The 20990-nt window shown below is 49.8% G+C and overlaps 3 protein-coding genes across 4 annotated transcripts; all 3 read left to right on the top strand.

Annotated features, from left to right (window-relative positions):
* Nucleotides 1-19: 19 nt before the first annotated feature.
* hyal3 (hyaluronidase 3) lies at nt 20-2750 on the top strand. The gene is made up of 4 exons (XM_028968499.1): nt 20-191; nt 1076-1984; nt 2099-2188; nt 2316-2750. Exons 2-4 carry the CDS (start codon nt 1085-1087, stop codon nt 2580-2582), a joined length of 1257 nt encoding a protein of 418 aa, XP_028824332.1. The 5' UTR covers nt 20-191; nt 1076-1084; the 3' UTR covers nt 2583-2750.
* Nucleotides 2751-5577: 2827 nt separating this feature from the next.
* LOC114782622 (aminomethyltransferase, mitochondrial-like) lies at nt 5578-9297 on the top strand. 2 transcript variants are annotated; one of them, XM_028968500.1, is made up of 9 exons: nt 5578-5963; nt 6277-6444; nt 6514-6594; nt 6849-6980; nt 7052-7130; nt 7806-7951; nt 8026-8206; nt 8322-8477; nt 8608-9297. In XM_028968500.1, exons 1-9 carry the CDS (start codon nt 5847-5849, stop codon nt 8784-8786), a joined length of 1239 nt encoding a protein of 412 aa, XP_028824333.1. In that variant the 5' UTR covers nt 5578-5846; the 3' UTR covers nt 8787-9297. The 2 variants fall into 2 exon arrangements, with proteins under 2 accessions (XP_028824333.1, XP_028824334.1); XM_028968501.1 differs by lacking the exon at nt 5578-5963 and having other exon boundaries at nt 6316-6444; nt 6519-6594.
* Nucleotides 9298-9481: 184 nt separating this feature from the next.
* ifrd2 (interferon-related developmental regulator 2) lies at nt 9482-12878 on the top strand. The gene is made up of 12 exons (XM_028968498.1): nt 9482-9659; nt 10128-10235; nt 10317-10401; nt 10481-10605; nt 10683-10840; nt 10968-11021; nt 11103-11281; nt 11359-11467; nt 11808-11942; nt 12022-12150; nt 12221-12313; nt 12391-12878. The coding sequence occupies exons 1-12, from the start codon at nt 9617-9619 to the stop codon at nt 12469-12471; spliced, it is 1299 nt and encodes a 432-aa protein (XP_028824331.1). The 5' UTR covers nt 9482-9616; the 3' UTR covers nt 12472-12878.
* Nucleotides 12879-20990: the final 8112 nt, after the last annotated feature.

The raw sequence follows: 20990 nt of genomic DNA, 5'->3' as shown, positions 1-20990 counted from the left end.
CGGTCTCCAGTTTTCACCAGATCGGCATCTAGAACCCCGTTCTGGTCCTTGAGGGGTGCTGACCCAGGATCAGTTCGGAGTTCTGGAGCCTCTTACACACGCAGGAAGTGGTCAGCAGTTGCGACGCGCGTCTCGCGCGCCATCCGTCCTTCAACTGCCACTCGTGGAGGGAGGAGGACGTGAGCGTCTCGGTAGGTGGACCAGCTTCACTTTTACTTTCATTAGTAAACATCTTCTAGAGTGACATGTTAGAATGTGGTCATTCATTGTGTGTGTGTGTGTGTGTGTGTGTGTGTGTGTGTCTAATTGTAATTTTACTTCATTTGTAATTTCCCTGTAAATAAAGGTCACATGACTACATTTACACCATTTACCAGACGCCCTTATCCAGAGCGACTTACAGTCAGTATTTACAGGGACAGTCCCCCCTGGAGACACTCAGGGTTAAGTGTCCTGCTCAGGGACACAATGGTAGTAGGTGGGGTTTGAACCTGGGTCTTCATCCTCACCCTGACTAGTGTCACGCGTTCACCAGGAACATCAGAATTTGCTGTATTCTATTACACAAATGACTATTTGTGTAAAGTCATTTGTTTCTGCTGAGGACCTTCTTGGTTCCCCAGAGATGATGTTTGTTACAGGAACTTTGCCAAGAGCTCTTGCAAAAGTGGAGGTTGGTGTCTTAACAGCTCCTACACTGAAGAAACCGGGAGGTCTTTAGTGCTTCTCCGACTTTGTCCTGGAGGACCTTCATCAGCCTCATAGTGAGAGTGGTGGGTTTTACATGGGGCTAAACCCTCCAAGAACAATATTGGAGAGAAGACCTGGGTTCCATATTCAAATCAAACTCGAGACTGGGGGAGAAACATCTTCTCCTAGATCAGTGGAAACTGCAGAAGTTCTGGTTTCTTCCGCAGAGCTACACTGTCCATCAGACGGAATGGTGGTGTGAATGTAAACCCAGATCTGTTATTAAACTCTGCGTTAGCCCGTATAAGCCCCACCCCCCCACCGTTTAGTCAGGGCTCACCTGATTGGCTGCTTCAGATGTCACCTGTGTTGTGTTTCATTTCAGGAATCAGTCATGTTCCTCCTGCTCTTCATCTCTCCTCTGATTCTGAGGGCGGAGCTTTTCACCACTGGTGCCACTATGCGTGTGGGCGGGGCCGAGAGGCGTGCTTTCTCCGTAATCTGGAACATGCCCACTGCCCGATGTCACCGGCGCTACGGAGTCTCGCTGCCACTGTCAGAATATGACATCACACACAACCACCACACCCACTTCCTGGGCACTGACATCAGCTTGTTCTACCAGCAGCGGCTCGGCCTCTACCCCCGACTCATGCGGTCAGGGTCAGAGGTCAACGGAGGGATTCCACAGCTCGGCCATCTCAACGCTCACCTTTTATTGGCTGAGGCACAGCTGGAGGCCGTCTTAAGGCGCCACTTTGCTGGATTGGCGGTGCTGGACTGGGAGGCGTGGCACCCGCTGTGGGGCAGGAACTTTGGTGCGAGAGCGGCCTATCAGAGGCAATCTGAACAGCTGGTAAGGTGGGAACATCCAGAACTCGGCATGAAGGAAGTGACATCACGTGCAAAGGCGGAGTTTGAGAGAGCTGGGCGGGGCTTCATGCTGCAGACTCTGAGGCTTGGCAGGTTGCTCCGTCCCAGGGGGCTGTGGGGTTTCTATGGATTCCCGGAATGTTCCAATGAGCGCGGGGCGGGGCACAGTGGCTATACGGGGCGGTGCCTTGCAGGCACCAGGAGGCGTAGCCGCCAGCTGGCGTGGCTGTGGCGGGAGAGCCACGCCCTCTACCCCAGCGTGTACATTCCACAGAGGCTGGCAGGACACGCCCACAGTCAGCTGATGGTCCGATATCGCATACTCGAGGCCCTCAGGGTCGCATCCCAGCATGCACCTGGTCCAGCTGTTCTACCCTACGCCCGAATCGCCTTCAGACGCACGCTGCACTTCCTGAACCAGGTAAACCAGGGTCCGAACGACAGGGTGCTGTCGTCACGCCGGCTTCTCACCGGTGTGTGTGTGTGTGTGTGTTGTGTGTGGTGTGTGTGTGTGTGTGTGTGTGTGTGTGTGTAGACAGACCTGCAGTACACACTCGGAGAGGCTGCAGCACTGGGAGCGGATGGCGTGGTGCTGTGGGGAGAACTTGAATTTACCAGGTCAAAGGTCAGTATATGACCATGTACGTCCACCGGCCACTTGGTGTGCTGATCAGCAGGAAGATGGAAAGGTGGCGCAGCTGGTGAGGTGACGTGTGTGTGAGTGTGTGACACGATCTGTTCTCTGTGTCCAGCACCAGTGCGCCCTGCTGCAGCACTACATCAAGTCGGTGTTGGGCGTGTACGTGCTGATGCTGCGCCGCGGCGTACGCCGCTGCTCTGAGCTTGTGTGCCGAGGAAATGGACGCTGTGCTCGCCGACGACCTCACTCGGGTCACATGATCCCACTGAGCCAAAAGGACCTTAATCCCGCCCACCTACGTACTGCGTTCCGGTGTGTGTGTTACCACGGGTGGAGTGGAGTGGAGTGTGAGAACAGATCAGCACCTGGGCTCATATAGTGTGTGTGTGTGTGTGTGTGTGTCAGAAAGTGACCTGCAGTTTACAGACCAGCTGACCTCTCACTGGTCACTCACACAGAAAACAGAGGTCAGAGGTCAGAATGGAACCTGTACCTACAGACTTCTTGTCAAACTGTGTGTATTGATCTGAATAAATGAGCATGAACACTTTTGTTTTTATTTAAGTAAAAAAAAATGTATTTTAAAAATGAAAAGCTGAATATTGTTCAAAACAGCATTGATCAGAGCCATCTTCAGCACTAAACACACAGAAAAACTGACAACTCCTGCAGTAAAAATTCATATAAAATATTTCACAAGACTAACATGCACTAATCAGGTGTGTGTGTGTGTGTGTGTGTGTGTGTGTGTGTGTGTGTGTGTCAAGTTAATGCACCATGCGGGTGAGGTTCTTCTGCAGGTTCTGTATCATCCCTTTAAGATCAGATATCTGCTGAGCGTCATTCTGTCTGTGCTGCACCAATTCAGAGACAGAGTTAACCAGGCCAACCTGCCGGGCTGCACACACACAAAGACACACAAGTATCAGTATCATACAAAACAATAAGTACAATAACTGTATTCACTTATTCATTTATGGATATTTTAAAAGCCTGGTGATAATGTTCATGATCTGAGATTATTACAGGTCCTGATCTGAGACTTAAACCCCCTGTTACGGGTCCTGATCTGAGACTAAACCCCTGTTACGGGTCCTGATCTGAGATTAAACCCCCGTTACGGGTCATGATCTGAGACTAAACCCCATGTTACAGGTCCTGATATATAATACTAAACCCCTGTTACGGGTCCTGATCTGAGATTAAACCCCCGTTACGGGTCCTGATCTGAGATTAAACCCCCGTTACGGGTCCTGATCTGAGATTAAACCCCCGTTACAGGTCGTGATCTGAGACTAAACCCCCGTAACGGGTCCTGATCTGAGATTAAACCCGTTACGGGTCCGGATCTGAGATTAAACCCCCTGTTACGGGTCCTGATCTGACACTAAACCCCTGTTACGGGTCCTGATCTGAGATTAAACCCCCGTTACAGGTCGTGATCTGAGACTAAACCCCCGTTACGGGTCCTGATCTGAGATTAAACCCCCGTTACAGGTCGTGATCTGAGACTAAACCCCCGTTACGGGTCCTGATCTGAGATTAAACCCGTTACGGGTCCTGATCTGAGATTAAACCCCCTGTTACGGGTCCTGATCTGACACTAAACCCCTGTTACGGGTCCTGATCTGAGATTAAACCCCCGTTACAGGTCGTGATCTGAGACTAAACCCCTGTTACGGGTCCTGATCTGAGATTAAACCCCCGTTACGGGTCCTGATCTGAGATGAAACCCCCTGTTTCTGCCTCTTACTCTTCTTAGTAAATGGGTAAAGTTTGGTTCTGCAGTCAGGTCTTACCTACAAGGATGAGGAGGAGGAGGAGTGTGATGAAGAAGCTGACCGCCACCAGAGGCCACAGCAATCTACTGCCAACAGGCACCTTCTGAAGCCCCACCCACTGTGGTCTCATTGGGTGATCCATCTGGTAGACAGCAGGAGTGGTGTGCAGTACAACGTTCCCATTGGTGGAGGGGGCAGGAGGGCGGGCCGGTCGGCTTCCTGGAGTTTGAGAAAATCGACGTTGCTATCTGCTGCCTCTGAATGTGTGCAGTTGTTGTGTGTGTGTGTGTGTGTACACCTTTACGCAGCTGCTCAGAATGTGTTCTATGCAGGTCATCAATAGAGTTGACGGAATGCAGTTGAATCTCAGTCAGTTCCCTGTCACTGATCCTCACAAACCACGGTGCTGAAGGAGAGGAAGTCAGCATTCCTGAGAGACACACACACACACACACTTAACACCGAGCACAAAGTCCCCACACGCAGTGTACATCCACTCTCAGATCGTACCTTCAGAGTGTGTCTTCACCAGAGTCATGAGACCGGAGGAGATACTGTCCGGCTGGTGGGTGTGTGGTTCAAAGTTGTGTGTCAGGAAGGTGAATCCTGTTTGTGTTTGCGTTCTGGTGTCTCTCGTGCTGTTGCCTCGCTAGATGTCCCAAGTCTGCACGAGTGACGATCTGCCCCGAAAGCCCCAGGCCAAAAATAGCTGCCCCTGTCTGAGAGAGTGTGTGTGTATGTGTGTGTGTGTGTGGTTATTAATAGTCTACATGAGAAGAGGGGAACAAACTAATTTACAGCAAGAACCCCAGCTCAAGCTCGGAACAAGCAGTAATCGTCCTGTAGATCCCTCTCCAGATCCAGAAGTGATGGTCATTGTGAAACACTGCAGCACAGCACACGGTGACACAGTGAAACGTGTCCTCTGTATTTAACCATCACCCTGACAGGCGCCCGGGGAGCAGTGTGTGGGGACGCTACCTTGACCGATCGTGCAACTCTCCAGTTACGGGCCTGCTTCATTACCCGCTAGGCCACCACTGTTTTTATCTATTAGAAATCCAATAACAGGACGAAGCATTGAAAGGGGAGCCCATCCTCCTCTGGTCACATCTGGATACAGGGCAGAGAAAAGCAGATCAGTCCAGGAACTTCTGGATTTATTTCATTTTGTGTCATGTTGACAGAACCTGGTGTCCTGGGAGAAGGTTCGTTGTGTCATATGTTGTTGAGTTTATTGTGGATAATCCCTCAGAATTCCGAGCAGGTGGTTTTGAATAAACTCTGAAGAACGTCCACATCTTCCCACACATCTAGCACCCTCAGGGTGTTAGGAGATCTGTCTTGTGCGAGATGTAGAACCAGGCCAGGAGGCAGCATGTACAATGGGAATAACAAAGGTCCGAATCCGTAACCCGGAACGTTGTGATCTTCATGTAGATCACTGTCCAGAGCCCATCCCAGGGAGTCCGAGATGCCTTCATATTCCACCTCGCTGTCCAGCTACAGACAGAGAAGCAGCTACTTCAGACAGATGTGGAGGTTCTGATCTGAAATCAGAAGTTTGCGGGTTCAAATCCCGACCCCCCCCGTGTGCTGCGCTGCAGTGTTTCACAATAACATCACTTTCACAAGATGAGATGTGTGGTGGCTGCAGAATTTTTATTATTACAGCTTTTCTGCCCTTTCCTGTTTTTATCAATCGATCTCAGTCCATTCGACAGGAGCGTGAACTACATTTCCCAGAAAGCACCGCGGCGCGATACGCGCTCTGATTGGCTGTGACGGGGAGCGGAGTCCGAAAGTAACGCGGAACGACGCGGAGCGGCTGGAACCGGAGCGCGGACTCGGCTGCGGGGACCATGCTGTCCCGACTCTTCTCCAGAGGTCACCGGATCGTGACCCGGGCCCTGACCCCGACCGTGACCCCGTCAACAGCATCCGCAGCGCAGCAGGAGCGACGCGCGTCTACTTCAGAGGTACCGAACAGAACCGAACCGGATCCGGGCGGCCTGTGGCAGACGCCCTTATCCAGAGAGACCACGTTACCATCAACACACTACAGTCTACTCGGGAGAGTTGTGTAAAGTTGTGTAAAGTGTAGTGGAATTGTGTGTGTTGACTTTGAACCTATTTGTTTAAGAGACACTGCTGACTGATGGTCATTAACAGCCTTCAGTTTGACGGTCAAAGGTCATCAACACACACATACACTTCATACTGCCTACCACGAACAAAAATGTGTTACTTCAGTTGTTGGTGTGTGTGTGTGTGTGTGTGCGTGCGTGTCAGGCATCTCTGAAGCGGACGCCGCTGTATGAATTCCATGGCGCTCATGGTGGGAAGATGGTGGAGTTTGCCGGGTGGAGCATGGCGGTGCAGTACAGGGACAGCCACATCGTCTCACACACACACACTCGGCAGCGCTGCTCTCTCTTCGACGTGGGCCACATGCTGCAGGTCAGACCGTGTGTGTGTGTGTGTCATGATGGTGCATGGACCCCTATATAATCTGCTGATTCTCACCAGACCAGAGTCCATGGGAAGGACAGAGTGAAGTTCATGGAGAGTCTGGTCGTGGGGGACGTGGCGGAACTGAAGGAGAACCAGGTGAGATATGAGAAGATTACATTTACAGCATTTACCAGACGCCCTTATCCAGAGCAACTTATAATCAGTAGTGACAGGGACAGTCCCCCCCTGGACACACTCGGGGTTAAGTGTCTTGGTCAGGGACACAATGGTAGTAAGTGGGATTCGAACCCGGGTCTTCTGGTTCATAGGCGAGTGTGTTACCCACTAGGCTACTGATCTGAGTCCGTCTGTGCAGTCCATCCACCTGCAGCTTCTGCTTCTGCCTGCAGGGGGCGCTCTCTCTCTTCACCAGCAGCAGTGGAGGGATCCTCGATGACCTTATAGTCACTAAAACAGACCAGGGTTACCTGTACGTCGTCTCCAACGCCGGCTGCGCAGAGAAAGACTCCGCCCACATGAAGGTCAGAGCGCGGAACGTCAGATCCAGAGGAGTCGGGTCGGGCGGCAGAACCCACAGTGTCTGTTCTTACAGGAGAGACTGCAGGAGTTCAAAGCTGCCGGTCATGACGTAGATGTGGAGTTCCTGGAGGACAGTCTCATCGCGCTGCAGGGTGAGACGTTCTCCTGAGGGACCTGAACTCAGCTGAACTGGGATTCATGTTCAACAGGGTTTTTGGAATCTGATATTTATATAGCAATATCTCACGATATTTTACATGGTGACATTGTATCTATACGGGGACATCAAACATCAATATTGTTGTATAAGGGCCAGTGGTGGCCTAGTGGTTAAGGAAGTGGCCCCGTAATCAGAAGGTTGCCGGTTCAAATCCCGATCCGCCAAGGTGCCACTGAGCACCGTCCCCACACACTGCTCCCCGGGCGCCTGTCATGGTGCCCACTGCTCACTCAGGGTGATGGTTAAATACAGAGGACAAATTTCACTGTGTGCACCGTGTGCTGTGCTGCTGTGTATCACATGTGACAATCACTTCACTTTATAAAAAAAAAAGAAAAGATAAAAGTATAGAAATGTAGTCCACCGGGTGGTGCTGTCGATCAGCAGAGATGGAACTCAGCGTCACACTACAACCTCCACTCCTGTAGGTGGCGCTGTACAGCTGGGGGCTTTTCAGATCGATCGCAGAATCTTGTATTTCAGCTGTTTTTACATTTTCACTGTACTGTAGAGTATCGCAATATATCGTGATATAGTCGTATTGTGATACGTATCATATCCTTGCCAATACACACCCCTACAATCTGATGTGTGTGTGTGGTTCCAGGACCCTCCATGGTCCGTGTTCTGCAGCCAGGCGTGTGTGATGACCTCGGGAAACTGACCTTCATGACCTCTGTCCTGACCCCAGTTTTCGGCATTGCGGGCTGCAGGGTCACCCGGTGTGGGTACACGGGAGAAGACGGCGTGGAGGTGTGTGTGTGTGTGTGTGTTTTGTAGGGTGCGTGTATTGCAGCTGTGTCTTGACTCGTGTGTTCTGGTCTCAGATCTCCGTTCCGTCCAAGGCTGTGGTCTCCCTGACTGAGAAGCTGTTGGCCAACAGCGAGGTCCGGCTGGCAGGGCTGGGCGCTCGGGACAGTCTGAGGCTGGAGGCGGGTCTCTGTCTCTATGGTAACGACATTGATGAAACAACCACACCTGTGGAAGCCGGTCTGGTGTGGACTATAGGTGGGTTTTAACACACACACGTCCAGGGTATTCTGGGTATTCTAAATGGCTTCTGTGAACACGGTGTGTGTGTGTGTGTGTGTGTGTGTGTGTGTGCGCGCGTATGAATCCATAGGGAAGCGTCGACGGCTACAGAGAGACTTTCCAGGTGCCGATGTCGTCGTTCCTCAGATTAAAGAGAAGACTCAGAGGAAGCGGGTGGGGCTGATCTCTGCAGGACCTCCTGCCAGACAGCACACGCCCATCCTCGCGCCCGGCGGCCAGATTATCGGTAAATTAATCGGAAATCACCGTCCTGGTGAAATGGGAACAGTTAGCTGAGATATCTCATGCTCTCACCATCACCGAAGCTGGCCGGTGGGTTCATGTTCCACAGTTCTTCACGTGTTCTCCTGTTCCAGGTGAGGTCACCAGTGGATGCCCCTCCCCCTGTCTAAAGCAGAACATCGCCATGGGTTACGTAGAGACTGCATTCAGTAAGGTTGGCACAGCCCTGCAGGTGGAGGTGAGGAAGAAGGCCGTGCCAGCACTGGTCAGCAAAATGCCCTTTGTGCCCACAAAATACTATACTGGTCAGTAGATCCACCCGAGTGGTCGGTCTCATCTGACCAGTCCGCCACACGGAACGTCCCTTCTCAGGTTTGATCTGAAGATGCTATCTGTCCTCTGGACCTTTTCTTTTTGTGATTGTGTGTGTGTGTGGTATTGCATGTAGTAGAAGACTGCGTGTTGGATCTCCATCAGCAGGTCTGAGCAGAATTCTAATGCAGTCACCCTGCGCGCGATTACTAATCATTCCCCTCGGCAGCATGTAACCCTGCTCAGCACCCATAGGTGCATTCAGTACCATGATAGTGTTTTTTGCGAATATTGTGAGATCGTGATCTTAACACGATAATTTGCATGAAATTATTACGCTCCTTAAAATGCATTAAATTGTGACCAAAATTAACATTTTAATGTTCCTTACTTATTTACAAAGTTTGGGTTTCCTACGACATTAATTGATTAATTCTATCTGACACTGTTAATAAATTTGTAGAGTTGTATTAAATTAACATTTTAATAAAAGTTTTTTTTATAAATGGAAACTTGTGAAGCGTGTTCGTGTTTTCTTTTCGCGGTTCGCAGCAGATGCGCGAAAATGATTGTGGGAGTTGCAGTTGAATAATCTGCACGGTGGACGCTGACGTCGCGTTGCAACACTACATTACCCATAAACCCGTTCGCGGGGCATTGACCACATCTCCCAGAGTGCAGCGCGCGTCGGGGCGGTTAGAGGGAAGATGGTGGAAAGTGCAGCAGGAGCGGCAGCAGCAACGTGGACGAGACGCAGCGGCGACATTTTCCAGCGACGTGTCCCGTCCGGGGACAAACACAGATAATACACGCCTCCGCCGGAGGGCCGCCATGCCGCGGAGTAAGAAGGGGAGACGTGCGGGGCCGAGTAAAGGTAAAAGACTGTGGACGGTGTGCCCAAATTAGGCGCCGGCGTGACCTATGACCCCGGAGATGCAGATTATAATCCATATTCATCCCCCGTCGTGCGCCCTGAAAGGTCAACTGTGTCCGGGGTATTTTTAGCGCGGTTCCATGCGGACATGACTGACATAATGACCATGTGCTCGCGGCCCGTGGCGTGGTGACGTCACGACCATACGTTACGTACAGCTCGCCTCTGCGTCAGGGAAGACGCTCACCTTTAACCTCCGCAGTCCATCACCTGGCGGCTCATACTGACGCTCCGCCCCCTGTTCCACCCACTTTTCCCTGGCCATGTGAAGCCCCGCCTCTTCATGCTTCCCATTGGCTCTTTTTGTGACTTGTGTGTGTGTGAGAGAGTTCGTGTTATTTACACCGTGTCCCTGGGAGGTTGGGCTGAACTTTCCCCCACATGTGACGTGGTCCTGCTCTCTCTCAGCCAGGAGCGGGGTGAAGGGCGAGTCGGGGGTCAGCGACGATGACCTGGCCTCTGATGTCCTGAGTCACTGCAGCAGCGCCAGCGAGGCCACCTCAGTACAGGACGAAGGTACCAAACGCTCAGTCCACAACGTGTCACCGTCGTGTGTAAGATGGCGGATTTTAAACGTGTGTGTATGTGTGTGTGTAGCAGCGGAGGTGGTGGATGAACAGACCGCCCAGGAAGAGACGGAGGACAAACTGAAGCAGAGCATCGATGATCTGGCCGATAAGAGGTGACCGCAGCAGCATTTGCTCTGTGCTGATGTTGGGAGGGGTCGTACGACCTCTGACCCCTGTGTGTGTGTGTGTCAGTGTGAAGGTGCGTGTGTGTGCGCTGGAGAGCTTGCGACAGGCCTTTTCGTCCCGCCTGCTGACGGACTTCCTGCTGGAGAGACACTTCACGGTGGGCGACTGCCTGGAGCGCAGCCTGAGGAAGGGTACGTCACCGTAGCAACCGAGAAGCGCTGGGATGTGGGCGGAGCTTGGTGTAACGCCTGTGTGTTTGCGCTCGCAGGCGGAGGGGCGGAGCAGGCCGCTGCAGCGACGCTCTGCTCTCTGTTGTGTGTCCAGGTCGGGGGCGGGGCAGAAGGGGAGAAGGACTTTAAGACGATTGGCCCCGTCCTCGGTTCCATCCTGATTGACAGCTGTGCCAACCTGTCGGCGCGCCGGAGTGTGAGTGTGTTCTCTGGTCGTGGTGTTGTGGGAGGAGCTGTGGTGTTGTGGGAGGAGCTGTGGTGTTGTGGGAGGAGCTGTGGTGTTGTGGGAGGCGGTGACGACACGTTCCTCGTCTGTTCCTCAGTGTGCTCGTGCGCTCGGGATGTGCTGCTACGTCTCCGCTGCAGAAGATGCCGAGGTGAGGCGCCTGCACGAGTGTGTGTGAGCGAGTTCGACTGTGTGTGTGTGTGTGTGTGTGTGACTGTCTCTGTCTCTGCAGGACCTGCTGAAGGCTCTGGCGCAGCTGGAGGGCGTGTTCAGCTCCGCCTACCCTCTGGTGGGCGGGGCTCTCCCCACGGTGCAGGCCGGGACGCCCCCGCTGCACACGGCGGCCCTGCAGGCCTGGGCGCTGCTCACCACCCTCTGTCCATCAAGTCACCTGAGCACCATCGTGCAGCAGTGAGACCAATACACGTTCATTATGGGATGGATGCAGCAGGTGGTTCTGGGTAGATAGATACTCTCTCTCTCCACAGTCATCTTCCTCGTCTACAGGCGTGTTTGGAGAGCTCGGACGTCCATTTCCGGATTGCCGTGGGGGAGACCATCGCTCTCCTGTACGAGATGGGGCGGGACATCGACCAGGTCACCGCCATGTTTCTTAAAACACGTTTTCTTCGTTTACATTTACCACATTTACCAGACGCCCTTATCCAGAGCGACTTACAATCAGTAGTTACAGGGACAGTCCCCCCCCCTCAGGGTTAAGTGTCCTGCTCAGGGACACCATGGTAGTAAGTGGGGTTTGAACCCACTAGGCTACTACTACCATCAACCATCTTCACAAGTAGTAGATGGAGGTGTGAACCTTCACTGGATTAATCACGACTAATCACATCATTCATCACGATTAATCGTCTACAGAATCGACCGCGGCTGCATCGCGATGCGTCTGTTATTATCGGGGTTGTGTCTGTGTTTGCAGGATTACGAGTATGAAAACCGCGACGCTCTGTGTGAAGCTCTGAAGGGTTTGGCGACGGACGGAAATAAACATCGGGCGAAAAACGACCGCAGAAAGCAGCGCTCCATCTTCAGAGAAGTTCTTCACTACATTGAGGTCTGAGGAACCGCCTCGCGTCCACCAGCCGCTCCGCTCTTCTCGTTCTGACCGTCCGTCCGCCTGTCTGTGTGTCCAGAACGAGGACTTCTCCGAGGAGAGGGTTCGCTTCGGGGCGGAGGTCCTCTACATCGACTGCTGGGTGCGGAGGAGGATCTACGAGGCCTTCAAAGACGTGCTGGAGTCGGGGACGCTGCACCATCTGCAGGTGACGTGTCCTGATTAAACGTCCCGGTGACGTTTTTCCGTAGTTTTCACGTGTGTGTTCACCCCCGCAGTGGAACCCCCTCCTGAGGGATGTTTTTGGTCTGGGTTCCCCCCTCATTCTCGACACCTCGGTCAAATCCAGCAAAATTTCACGCGTAGAGCGGGTGAGTGCACACTTGACCTTTCACCTTTGGCCCCTGCCTCTCCGCCCGTTTCACCCGGTTCCTTCCCCCCCCGCCAGCATTTATTCAACGCGGCGGCTTTCAAAGCCCGAACAAAACTACGGAACAAAGTGAGGGACAAACGAGCGGACGTGATGTGACGTCAGGCCACGCCCACCGACAGGGCCCCGCCCACCGACGCATCCCCTCCTCCACTGACTTGAAAGACTGCCAAACCAGGGACTTCATGAACAATGCAAAGAAGTGTGTGTGGAGTGTGTGTGTGTGTGTGCTTTTATTTACCATCATGGAATTAAACCATTAATAAGAGGAAGTTTTTTAACTCTAAAGTTTGTATAAAGTGTAAAACTTCTCCAGCGTTTGGGAGGAAATGTTTATTTATTACAAACTGCAGAAACTTTTACAGAAAATCACAGAACGTGCCGGAATACGCATTGTGTGTGTGTGGGAGAGAGAGAGAGAGAGAGACTGCTGCGGTCCTGGGTTCGCTTCAGTCTACTGGACAGTGACAGAAATAAAGTGAAATAAAGGATGAGAATAAATTGAACTTTTTTGTTTTTGTGTGTGAGATGAAATGACCAGTAGGTGGCGCAGCTCATGCTGTTCTGATATTAGGCTCAGGCGGCCTTGGTGGTGGTGGGGGGGGGGTGGTTGCTTTAGGGCTTTAGAGGGATGGCGGAGATGTTTGAGGGGTTACTGAGTGATTTGGGGTGTTGAGGGAGTTTGGGGGTCGGAGGTCGGTGGGTTAATGGAGACGCTGTTTGTTGGTCGAGTTCTTCATGCAGAGAAACGCCTGGAAATAATTAGAGTTTGTGCTGCATGAGGGACGGACAAACAGACCAGAAATGGAGCCTTTCACACACACACACACACACACACACGAGTACATGTGTGTTAAAAACCAGTCATCACAGCTGTGTGTGTGTTGAGACGTTAACTCTCGTAAGTGGGGGATGTGATGTGCCAGGCTGAACACCAACCGAGCTTTCAACAAGTGGTGTGTGTGTGTGTGTGTGTGTTCTCGTTATCTGTGCTTATTCTGAGGATTTAAAAGATTCTGCTGTTTATTTATTATTCCATCAGCAGAACAGGCTCCTCCTACTCAGAGAAATGAATTGAAATAAAAATGAAACTCAAACCCGGAGTGTTTTAATGTTGCTTTGTGAAGAGCGTTCCCAGCTCAGAGGTCACGTCCATCACCAGACATCTGCAGAACCCCGCAGAACCCACACCACCCAGCAGCAGACCAGAGACATGGTGGGGGGTGTCTGGTTTCCTGCTGGTTCTGCTGGGTTCCAGTTTGTAGGATCAGATATTTGACTTTTTTTGAGCTCCTAGAAGAACCTGACAGCAGGGGTGTGTGTGTCTTTATGTGCATGTACACACTGATACACACTCACCACTCCTCTGAAACCGAAGGGAGTAGCAGAGCAGACAAAAGTATAAAGGACAGCGGCAGGATATAATGGACAGAAGATAGAAGGAGAGAAGGCTGGGTGGTGGAGGAACCGTTAATAAAGACTTCAAATAAAAACATCGAGCAGCAATTCATCATTTAGACAGATTAATGCAGACATGAGCTCACAATTCATCACATTTACAGCTGACTGCTGTTTTGTATTGTTTTGTGTTTTTTTGTTGTGATTTTGTCTGGTGTTTGGTATTGTTTTGTGTTGTGATTTTGTCTGGTGTTTGGTATTGTTTTGTGTTGTGATTTTGTCTGGTGTTTGGTATTGTTTTGTGTTGTGATTTGTCTGGTGTTTGGTATTGTTTTGTGGTTTATGTTGTGGTTTTGTCTGGTGTTTGGTATTGTTTTGTGTTTTTTTGTTGTGATTTTGTCTGGTGTTTGGTATTGTTTTGTGTTGTGATTTTGTCTGGTGTTTGGTATTGTTTTGTGTTGTGATTTTGTCTGGTGTTTGGTATTGTTTTGTGGTTTATGTTGTGGTTTTGTCTGGTGTTTGGTATTGGTTTGTGTTGTGGTTTTGTCTGGTGGTTGGTATTGTTTTGTGTTGTGATTTTGTCTGGTGTTTGGTATTGTTTTGGGTTGTGATTTTGTCTGGTGTTTGGTATTGTTTTTGTGTTGTGATTTTGTCTGGTGTTTGGTATTGTTTTGTGGTTTTTGTTGTGATTTTGTCTGGTGTTTGGTATTGTTTTGTGTTGTGGTTTTGTCTGGTGGTTGGTATTGTTTTGTGTTGTGATTTTGTCTGGTGTTTGGTATTGTTTTGTGTTGTGATTTTGTCTGGTGTTTGGTATTGTTTTGTGATTTTGTCTGGTGTTTGGTATTGTTTTGTGGTTTATGTTGTGATTTTGTCTGGTGTTTGGTATTGTTTTGTGTTGTGGTTTTGTCTGGTGGTTGGTATTGTTTTGTGTTGTGATTTTGTCTGGTGTTTGGTATTGTTTTGTGTTGTGATTTTGTCTGGTGTTTGGTATTGTTTTGTGGTTTATGTTGTGATTTTGTCTGGTGGTTGGTATTGTTTTGTGTTGTGATTTTGTCTGGTGTTTGGTATTGTTTTGTGTTGTGATTTTGTCTGGTGTTTGGTATTGTTTTGTGGTTTATGTTGTGGTTTTGTCTGGTGTTTGGTATTGTTTTGTGTTGTGGTTTTGTCTGGTGTTTGGTATTGTTTTGTGGTTTATGTTGTGGTTTTGTCTGGTGGTTGGTATTGTTTTGTGTTGTGATTTTGTCTGGTGTTTGGTATTGTTTTGTGGTTTATGTTGTGGTTTTGTCTGGTGTTTGGTATTGTTTTGTGTTGTGGTTTTGTCTGGTGTTTGGTATTGTTTTGTGTTGTATTGTGGTTTCTATATTGCTTATATTCTGTAACTATCACACATCCACCAATGCACTTATAAATGAACAACTCAATGTTGGCACATGTGCTTTATATGTCACATTAGTTCTATGTTATTGTTGTGAGTATTTGGTCAATTTATTGTGTTGTGATGTTGATTGTTCTCTCTGTCGGTGTAGATGGTTTTGAGGTAAGTATTTGATTGTGTGTTGTACATTGGGGTGTTGTGTGTGGGATTGTGCTTGTTGTGTATGGAACACACACAGACACACACACAGACACTGCTCCTCCCCTGGGATACGGCTTTGAAAGAGATGGGCCCCACTCCATTCAGCCTTTGTGTGTGGAATTCCTCTGTGTGTTGTGTGTTTTATAAATCTGTGTTTTGTGTGCGTGTGTGTCCTTTGTGTGTAAAGCAGCAGACACGAGAAACTAGTGAACAAGAAAGAGTGAAAAAGCCTGTGTGTGTATTTCCTGTAGTGACTGTTTCTGATCATTTCTGCTAATTACACACACACACACACACACACACACACCTGATTTGTCTGGGTGATTTATTGTGCCTTTACTTTTGAGAGTGTGTGTGTGTGTGTGTGTAGAAGGACAGCTGATGGTTTTCACACCTTCTCTCTATTGGTCTGTCTCTGTCTGACACTGATTTGTACAGAGGTCATGACCTTTGACCTTGGAATTGTTGAACTTGTTTTCTGACACTGAACAGTGAACAGTGGTGGTGCCCCTGGTACACACCCAGCCCACCCCTCCACACTGTAACACACTCATTATGTCATGGTTTCCATGGCAACAACACCTACAGCATCACAAACCTTCAATCAGCAAGAACAATGAGCAGAGACGCTTCAGAGCCGCTTCCAGTGGAGATCCAGGAGAAGATGAAAGTGTGAAGTGAAGTGATTGTCACACGGTGACACGGTGAAACGTGTCCTCTGTATTTAACCATCACCCTTGGTGACAGTGGGCACCATGACAGGCGCCCGGGAGCAGCGTGTGGGGACGGGACCTTCATCAAGGGGACCTCAGTGGAACCTTGCTGGCTCAGGATTCGAACCCGCCCTAAAATTAGGATCTTCAAAAACTGAGCGTATTCAAGAGTTTATTTGTAATTCATCACAGGCTCACATTGACCATGACCTTTGACCCTGAGCTGCTCCTGGGGTTTTAAACCTGGTGAACGTACGTAGGAAAATGAAAGACCATGTAGATTTAGGATTGGAAAAGTTCTGTTACTCAGAGGAGAACAACACTGAATACAAACTCTGGGGGTCTGATTGTGTTGCCTGCTGTGGATTTGTGTAATGAGGAGGTGATGAGCGATGTGTGTGTGTGTGTGTGTGTGTGTGTGTGTGAGAGCTGCTTTATGGTGGGGGGTTTCACCTCTGCCTCTTCTGATTTTCTTGAATGTCACACGCTGAAACTTCTCACACACACACACACACACACACACACACATTCTGGATTCTGGATGTGGGACATTTTCCTCACTGTTCTTCGGCTCTTTATTCACTTCTTCATTCTTCTCTGGGCTTCCTGAAGCCTCCGCTTGTCATTCAGACGCTCCATTCAGTCGTGAAGAGCAAACAGCAGAATGCAGACGCGCACACACACACACACACACACACACACACACACACACACACACAGAATGCAGGAGAATGTAAGGCTCTCTGATGATTTATTGTGGTCAGTTTTCTCAACCCGCTTACATTGTTTGTCCTCTTACACACACACACACACACACACGGGAGATGAAATTTCAGACCGCTGTTCCACTCTATCGTGTTGAGAGACTTCTAAATGTCTTCATATGGCATGTTCTACAGACGTGTGCACATTTCTGCCATTGTTAATCCCGCTGAGCTCTGTCACAAGAACCGAGAAGATCAGAAAAAGGACAGTAACATGCACACCATTCAGAATTGCTGTGTTTGAGGTCAAGCATTTGACCTCATATGAAACGTCCCCATGAGGTTTTCTCTCCTTCCTGAAGACACACACACATGGCTAACACCTGTGTGGCCACGTGCCTCTCCTCCCCAGTTCATCATCTCTCCAGTCAGCTCCTCCATGGTCCATGATCTCCAGTTTCTGCTCTTCTGAACCGTGTTGGGCTGCTCACGTCCCATGATGCTCTGCTGTTCTCTGATTGATGTTGCCTGAAGTATCTGAAGTGAGTGTTGATACCAGATGGGCTGTTCTGGGCAGGATCGGAACCTTTTAATTATACACTCTCATTGTGTGTGTGTGTGTGTGTGTGTGTGTTCATTTGTGTTGTTTTAATATGAACTTGTGTTGGATAATAAAACGTCAGGAGTGCAGGTTCTCACGTTCCTCTGTAAAAACACTCCAGCTCTTTTCTGAGGAACCGTGTGGGTTCTGCTCAGGGCCACTTGAGTCTGAAAGCGTCCTCACAACTACAACAAAAGGACTGTTTTCTTTTCTTTAGATGCATACGGGACGAAATCAGTTCTGGCCACCGGTGGTGTGAACGGCAGCAGAGGGGATCATGGGATGCATGTTTGAGGGGATGTTGTCATGGCGACAGATTTGTCTTCACAGCAGGAGCCTGTCCTCAAACAAAGGGCAGCTTCAGATGGTGATGAGTGAGGTGTGTGTGTGTTTGATGGAGGGATTAGTGCGAGAGACCCTGTGAAGCTCATATCCGTCGTGGTCTCCTCCACAAGTCCATCTTCACTGCTGAGGAATTCCACTGACACGCACGCCATGCACATCCTGGCCTGAAAGGACGTTCAAGTTCTGTAGTTCAGTCAGAAAAAAGATGCTGAATGATCCAAACTGTGGGACCGCTGATGTCCCACGTTTTCCAGGTTGGCTGCTGACTAGTTGAGATGTAATATCTTCTCTGTAGTCCTGCTGCATCTCACACACCTCCTCACACCCACTACTTAAGGTGGAATAATAATGGGCACCTGTCATGGTGCCCACTGCCCTCCAAGGGTGGCGGTTAAATACAGAGGACGCGTTTCACAGTGACACCGTGTGCTGCACTGCAGGGTCCACTCCACACCCAGGTTCTTGGTCCTCTCAGTCAGAGTCTTTGGAACATGGTTCCTTCATCCGGGTTCCTGGTCCCCTCAGTCAGAACCTTTGGAACGTCACCGCCACTGTTTCACTCCCAGGTTCCTGGTCCTCTCAGTCGGAGCCTTTGGAACATTGTTCCTACACCCAGGTTCCTGGTCCCCTCAGTCAGAGCCTTTGGAACATGGTTCCTTCATCCGGGTTCCTGGTCCCCTCAGTCAGAACCTTTGGAACGTCACCGCCACTGTTTCACTCCCAGGTTCCTGGTCCTCTCAGTCGGAGCCTTTGGAACATTGTTCCTACACCCAGGTTCCTGGTCCCCTCAGTCAGAGCCTTTGGAACGTCACCGCCACTGTTTCACTCCCGGGTTCCTGGTCCTCTCAGTCAGAGCCTTTGGAACATCATTCCACACCCGGGTTCCTGGTCCCTTGAGTCAGAGCCATTGGTACGTCGGCGCTGCTGTTTCACACCCAGGTTCCTGCTCTTCTCCAGTGTGGCCTAGCGGGAAATGAAGTGGACCCGTGGTAGAAGGTTGAAATGGGGACACTCCACGTGTTTCACCTTTGGTCATGGACCAGCCAGAAAACAACTGTATGTCACTTGGTGATGTACAAGGCTAAGATGTTTTCCAAACAAGTGTCCTTGTCCAGGCGCCTGTGACGAAGCTGGCGTGATCCTGCTTTCCCACAGTCCCCCCCCATGGCCATGGTAAATAAACTTGGATTCAATTGACTTCCTTTATTGCAGCTCCCCAGACGGGAAATTGCCCACCACACCGTAATCAGAAGGTTGTGGGTTCGAGTCCCACAACCATTGGAACGTTGCCGCCGCCGTTCCACACCTGGGTTCCTGGTCCTCTCAATCAGAGTCATTAGAACATGACTGAGCAGTAGAGTGTGTGTAGTGTGCAGAATGTGGAGACCCCTGTGTCATGACGGGTGGAGCCCAGCGTTGCTTTCAGCAGGTAGGTTGGTCTTCATCTTTCCATCATCGTCCTCCTCTTCTTCTCAGGTAACTCAACCCGCTGGAGATACGTCTGTGGTTTTAACCTCCTGACCCCCTGACCCCGGTTCGGACTGATATTGCAGCAGTGGCTGCTGGGACTTGAGTGTGTGTGTGTATTACTGGATTTGGAGCAGCTCCTCAGGGAGTCTGACCTCCAGCTTGTGTGTGTTTGGGAGGGTAAGTGGAGGTAATTGTTGGGCTTTTTGTAACCATCTGTTCTGTGTGTGTGTGTATGGATCATTGGGGACTCATTTTACAAGAGTCACCTAGAAGGATTAGATGCAGGCGCCACATGGAAATGGGAATTTAGCCAGGAGTGTTAGTGTTAGTGTGTGTGTGCGTGTGTGTGTGCATGAGTGTGTGTGTTTGTTCCAGGGGGCAGTATGGCCGAGACTCTGACAGGAAACAGACCTGAAGCAGTTAAGAATATAGAAAACACACACACTAATTTATTATTTTTTTGTCACAGGGTGTTACACAATTACTAAAATGTGTGTGTACACGCTTGTGTGTGTGTTTACTGAGATTGTAGGCTGTTGGAAGACGTGCTGGGTGGAGTGAAGCTGGACCGAAGGAGGAATGAAGACATTCGACAGCCTGTGGGGTGAACGAGAATGAATAACACATGTTGTCCTCTCTCTCTCTCTCTGTGTGTGTGTAACGTGAACTTCTACAGCAGGTTTGAAGTAAGTGTGGAGTAGGAGCTGTGTGGAGTTCGGGCGAGTAGAGTCAGTGCAGCAGGGAGTGGAGGTGAGAAGAACCTGGAGCTTCCTGCAGCAGGGAGAAGTAGGCGATAGAAGTAAAGAAGAACACAGTAGAACCCCGAAACCATCTGCAGAACCCCTTCCTCCTTCCTTGCTGGTTTCAGCAGATATGGATCAGTGTTCACTCATCCTGTTCTTCCTCTTTTGGGAGGTTCTAAAAAGGTTCTTTATAACCAATGTTGTGTTGCATTTAAGAAGAATGGAATGTAAAATATGGGTGAACAGAGATGTATTGAGATGTTTGTGTGAACCTTTCTCTGGCTTGTGTGGAGGGTGGTGCAGGCTGAGATGGAGGAGGAGTAGCAGAGCTTTGAGTTTCAACAGACACCAGCAGTGGAGACCAGAGAACACAAAGAACACACAGAACCTTCATTCTTAGAAGCTGCCACTGCCGTTCCACTGTTCTACTGTCTGAACAGAAGCCAGATTCTGAAGCTGAGCTCCGTGGTTCCAGGTTTCTGCTCCAGCTGCAGGTTGAATTTCTCCTGAGGTCCGGGTTACTTTGGTGTGTACAAGGTCCCTGGTATGACTGTCTTGTAATAAAGTGTGTGTGTGTATGTGAATGTATGTGTGTGTATGTGTGTGTGTATGTATGTGAAAGTGTGTATGTTTGTGTGTATGTGAATGTGTGTATGTGCGTATGTGAATGTGAGTGTGTGTGTGTGTGTTTGTGTGTATGTGTGTGTGTGAATGTGTGTGTGTGTATGTATGTATGTGAATGTGTGTATGTGTATGTGTATGTGTATGTGCGTATGGGAATGTGAGTGTGTGTGTGTGTGTGAGCCGCGGACGCACATTCCTCCTGATCAGGGAGAACCTGATGAATATTTTCTCTGTTCCTCCCAGGATGTTAAAGTGCTGATGAAGAGTTGTGCACCTCACAGACACACAATGAAACACAACCACAAAACGGCCGAAGTCGTCTTGTAAAAATGCATCATTTGTTTGCAACGTTTGTGTGGAACTTTGTACTGGGTGGTGCAGCAGGGTTGATATGGGATTTTTGTGTGTGTGTGTGTGTGTGTGTGTGTGGTCTAAAAAGAGTGT

Source organism: Denticeps clupeoides, unplaced genomic scaffold (assembly GCF_900700375.1).
Source record: "Denticeps clupeoides unplaced genomic scaffold, fDenClu1.1, whole genome shotgun sequence".
NCBI classification, from domain to species: domain Eukaryota; kingdom Metazoa; phylum Chordata; class Actinopteri; order Clupeiformes; family Denticipitidae; genus Denticeps; species Denticeps clupeoides.
This window is presented reverse-complemented; position numbering and strand designations above follow the sequence as displayed.

What these genes read in the sequence shown, in the direction of transcription:
- hyal3 (XM_028968499.1), top strand. Translation starts at nt 1,085, where the DNA reads ATGTTCCTCCTGCTCTTCATCTCTCCTCTGATTCTGAGGGCGGAGCTT. An exon ending in CGCTGCACTTCCTGAACCAG is followed by an intron (nt 1,985 to 2,098) that starts GTAAACCAGGGT and finishes GTGTGTGTGTAG; the next exon opens with ACAGACCTGCAGTACACACT. An exon ending in TTGAATTTACCAGGTCAAAG is followed by an intron (nt 2,189 to 2,315) that starts GTCAGTATATGA and finishes CTCTGTGTCCAG; the next exon opens with CACCAGTGCGCCCTGCTGCA.
- LOC114782622 (XM_028968500.1), top strand. Translation starts at nt 5,847, where the DNA reads ATGCTGTCCCGACTCTTCTCCAGAGGTCACCGGATCGTGACCCGGGCC. An exon ending in CGGGAGAAGACGGCGTGGAG is followed by an intron (nt 7,952 to 8,025) that starts GTGTGTGTGTGT and finishes TTCTGGTCTCAG; the next exon opens with ATCTCCGTTCCGTCCAAGGC. An exon ending in GCCCGGCGGCCAGATTATCG is followed by an intron (nt 8,478 to 8,607) that starts GTAAATTAATCG and finishes CTCCTGTTCCAG; the next exon opens with GTGAGGTCACCAGTGGATGC.
- ifrd2 (XM_028968498.1), top strand. Translation starts at nt 9,617, where the DNA reads ATGCCGCGGAGTAAGAAGGGGAGACGTGCGGGGCCGAGTAAAG. An exon ending in AAGTTCTTCACTACATTGAG is followed by an intron (nt 11,943 to 12,021) that starts GTCTGAGGAACC and finishes CTGTGTGTCCAG; the next exon opens with AACGAGGACTTCTCCGAGGA. An exon ending in GGACGCTGCACCATCTGCAG is followed by an intron (nt 12,151 to 12,220) that starts GTGACGTGTCCT and finishes TCACCCCCGCAG; the next exon opens with TGGAACCCCCTCCTGAGGGA.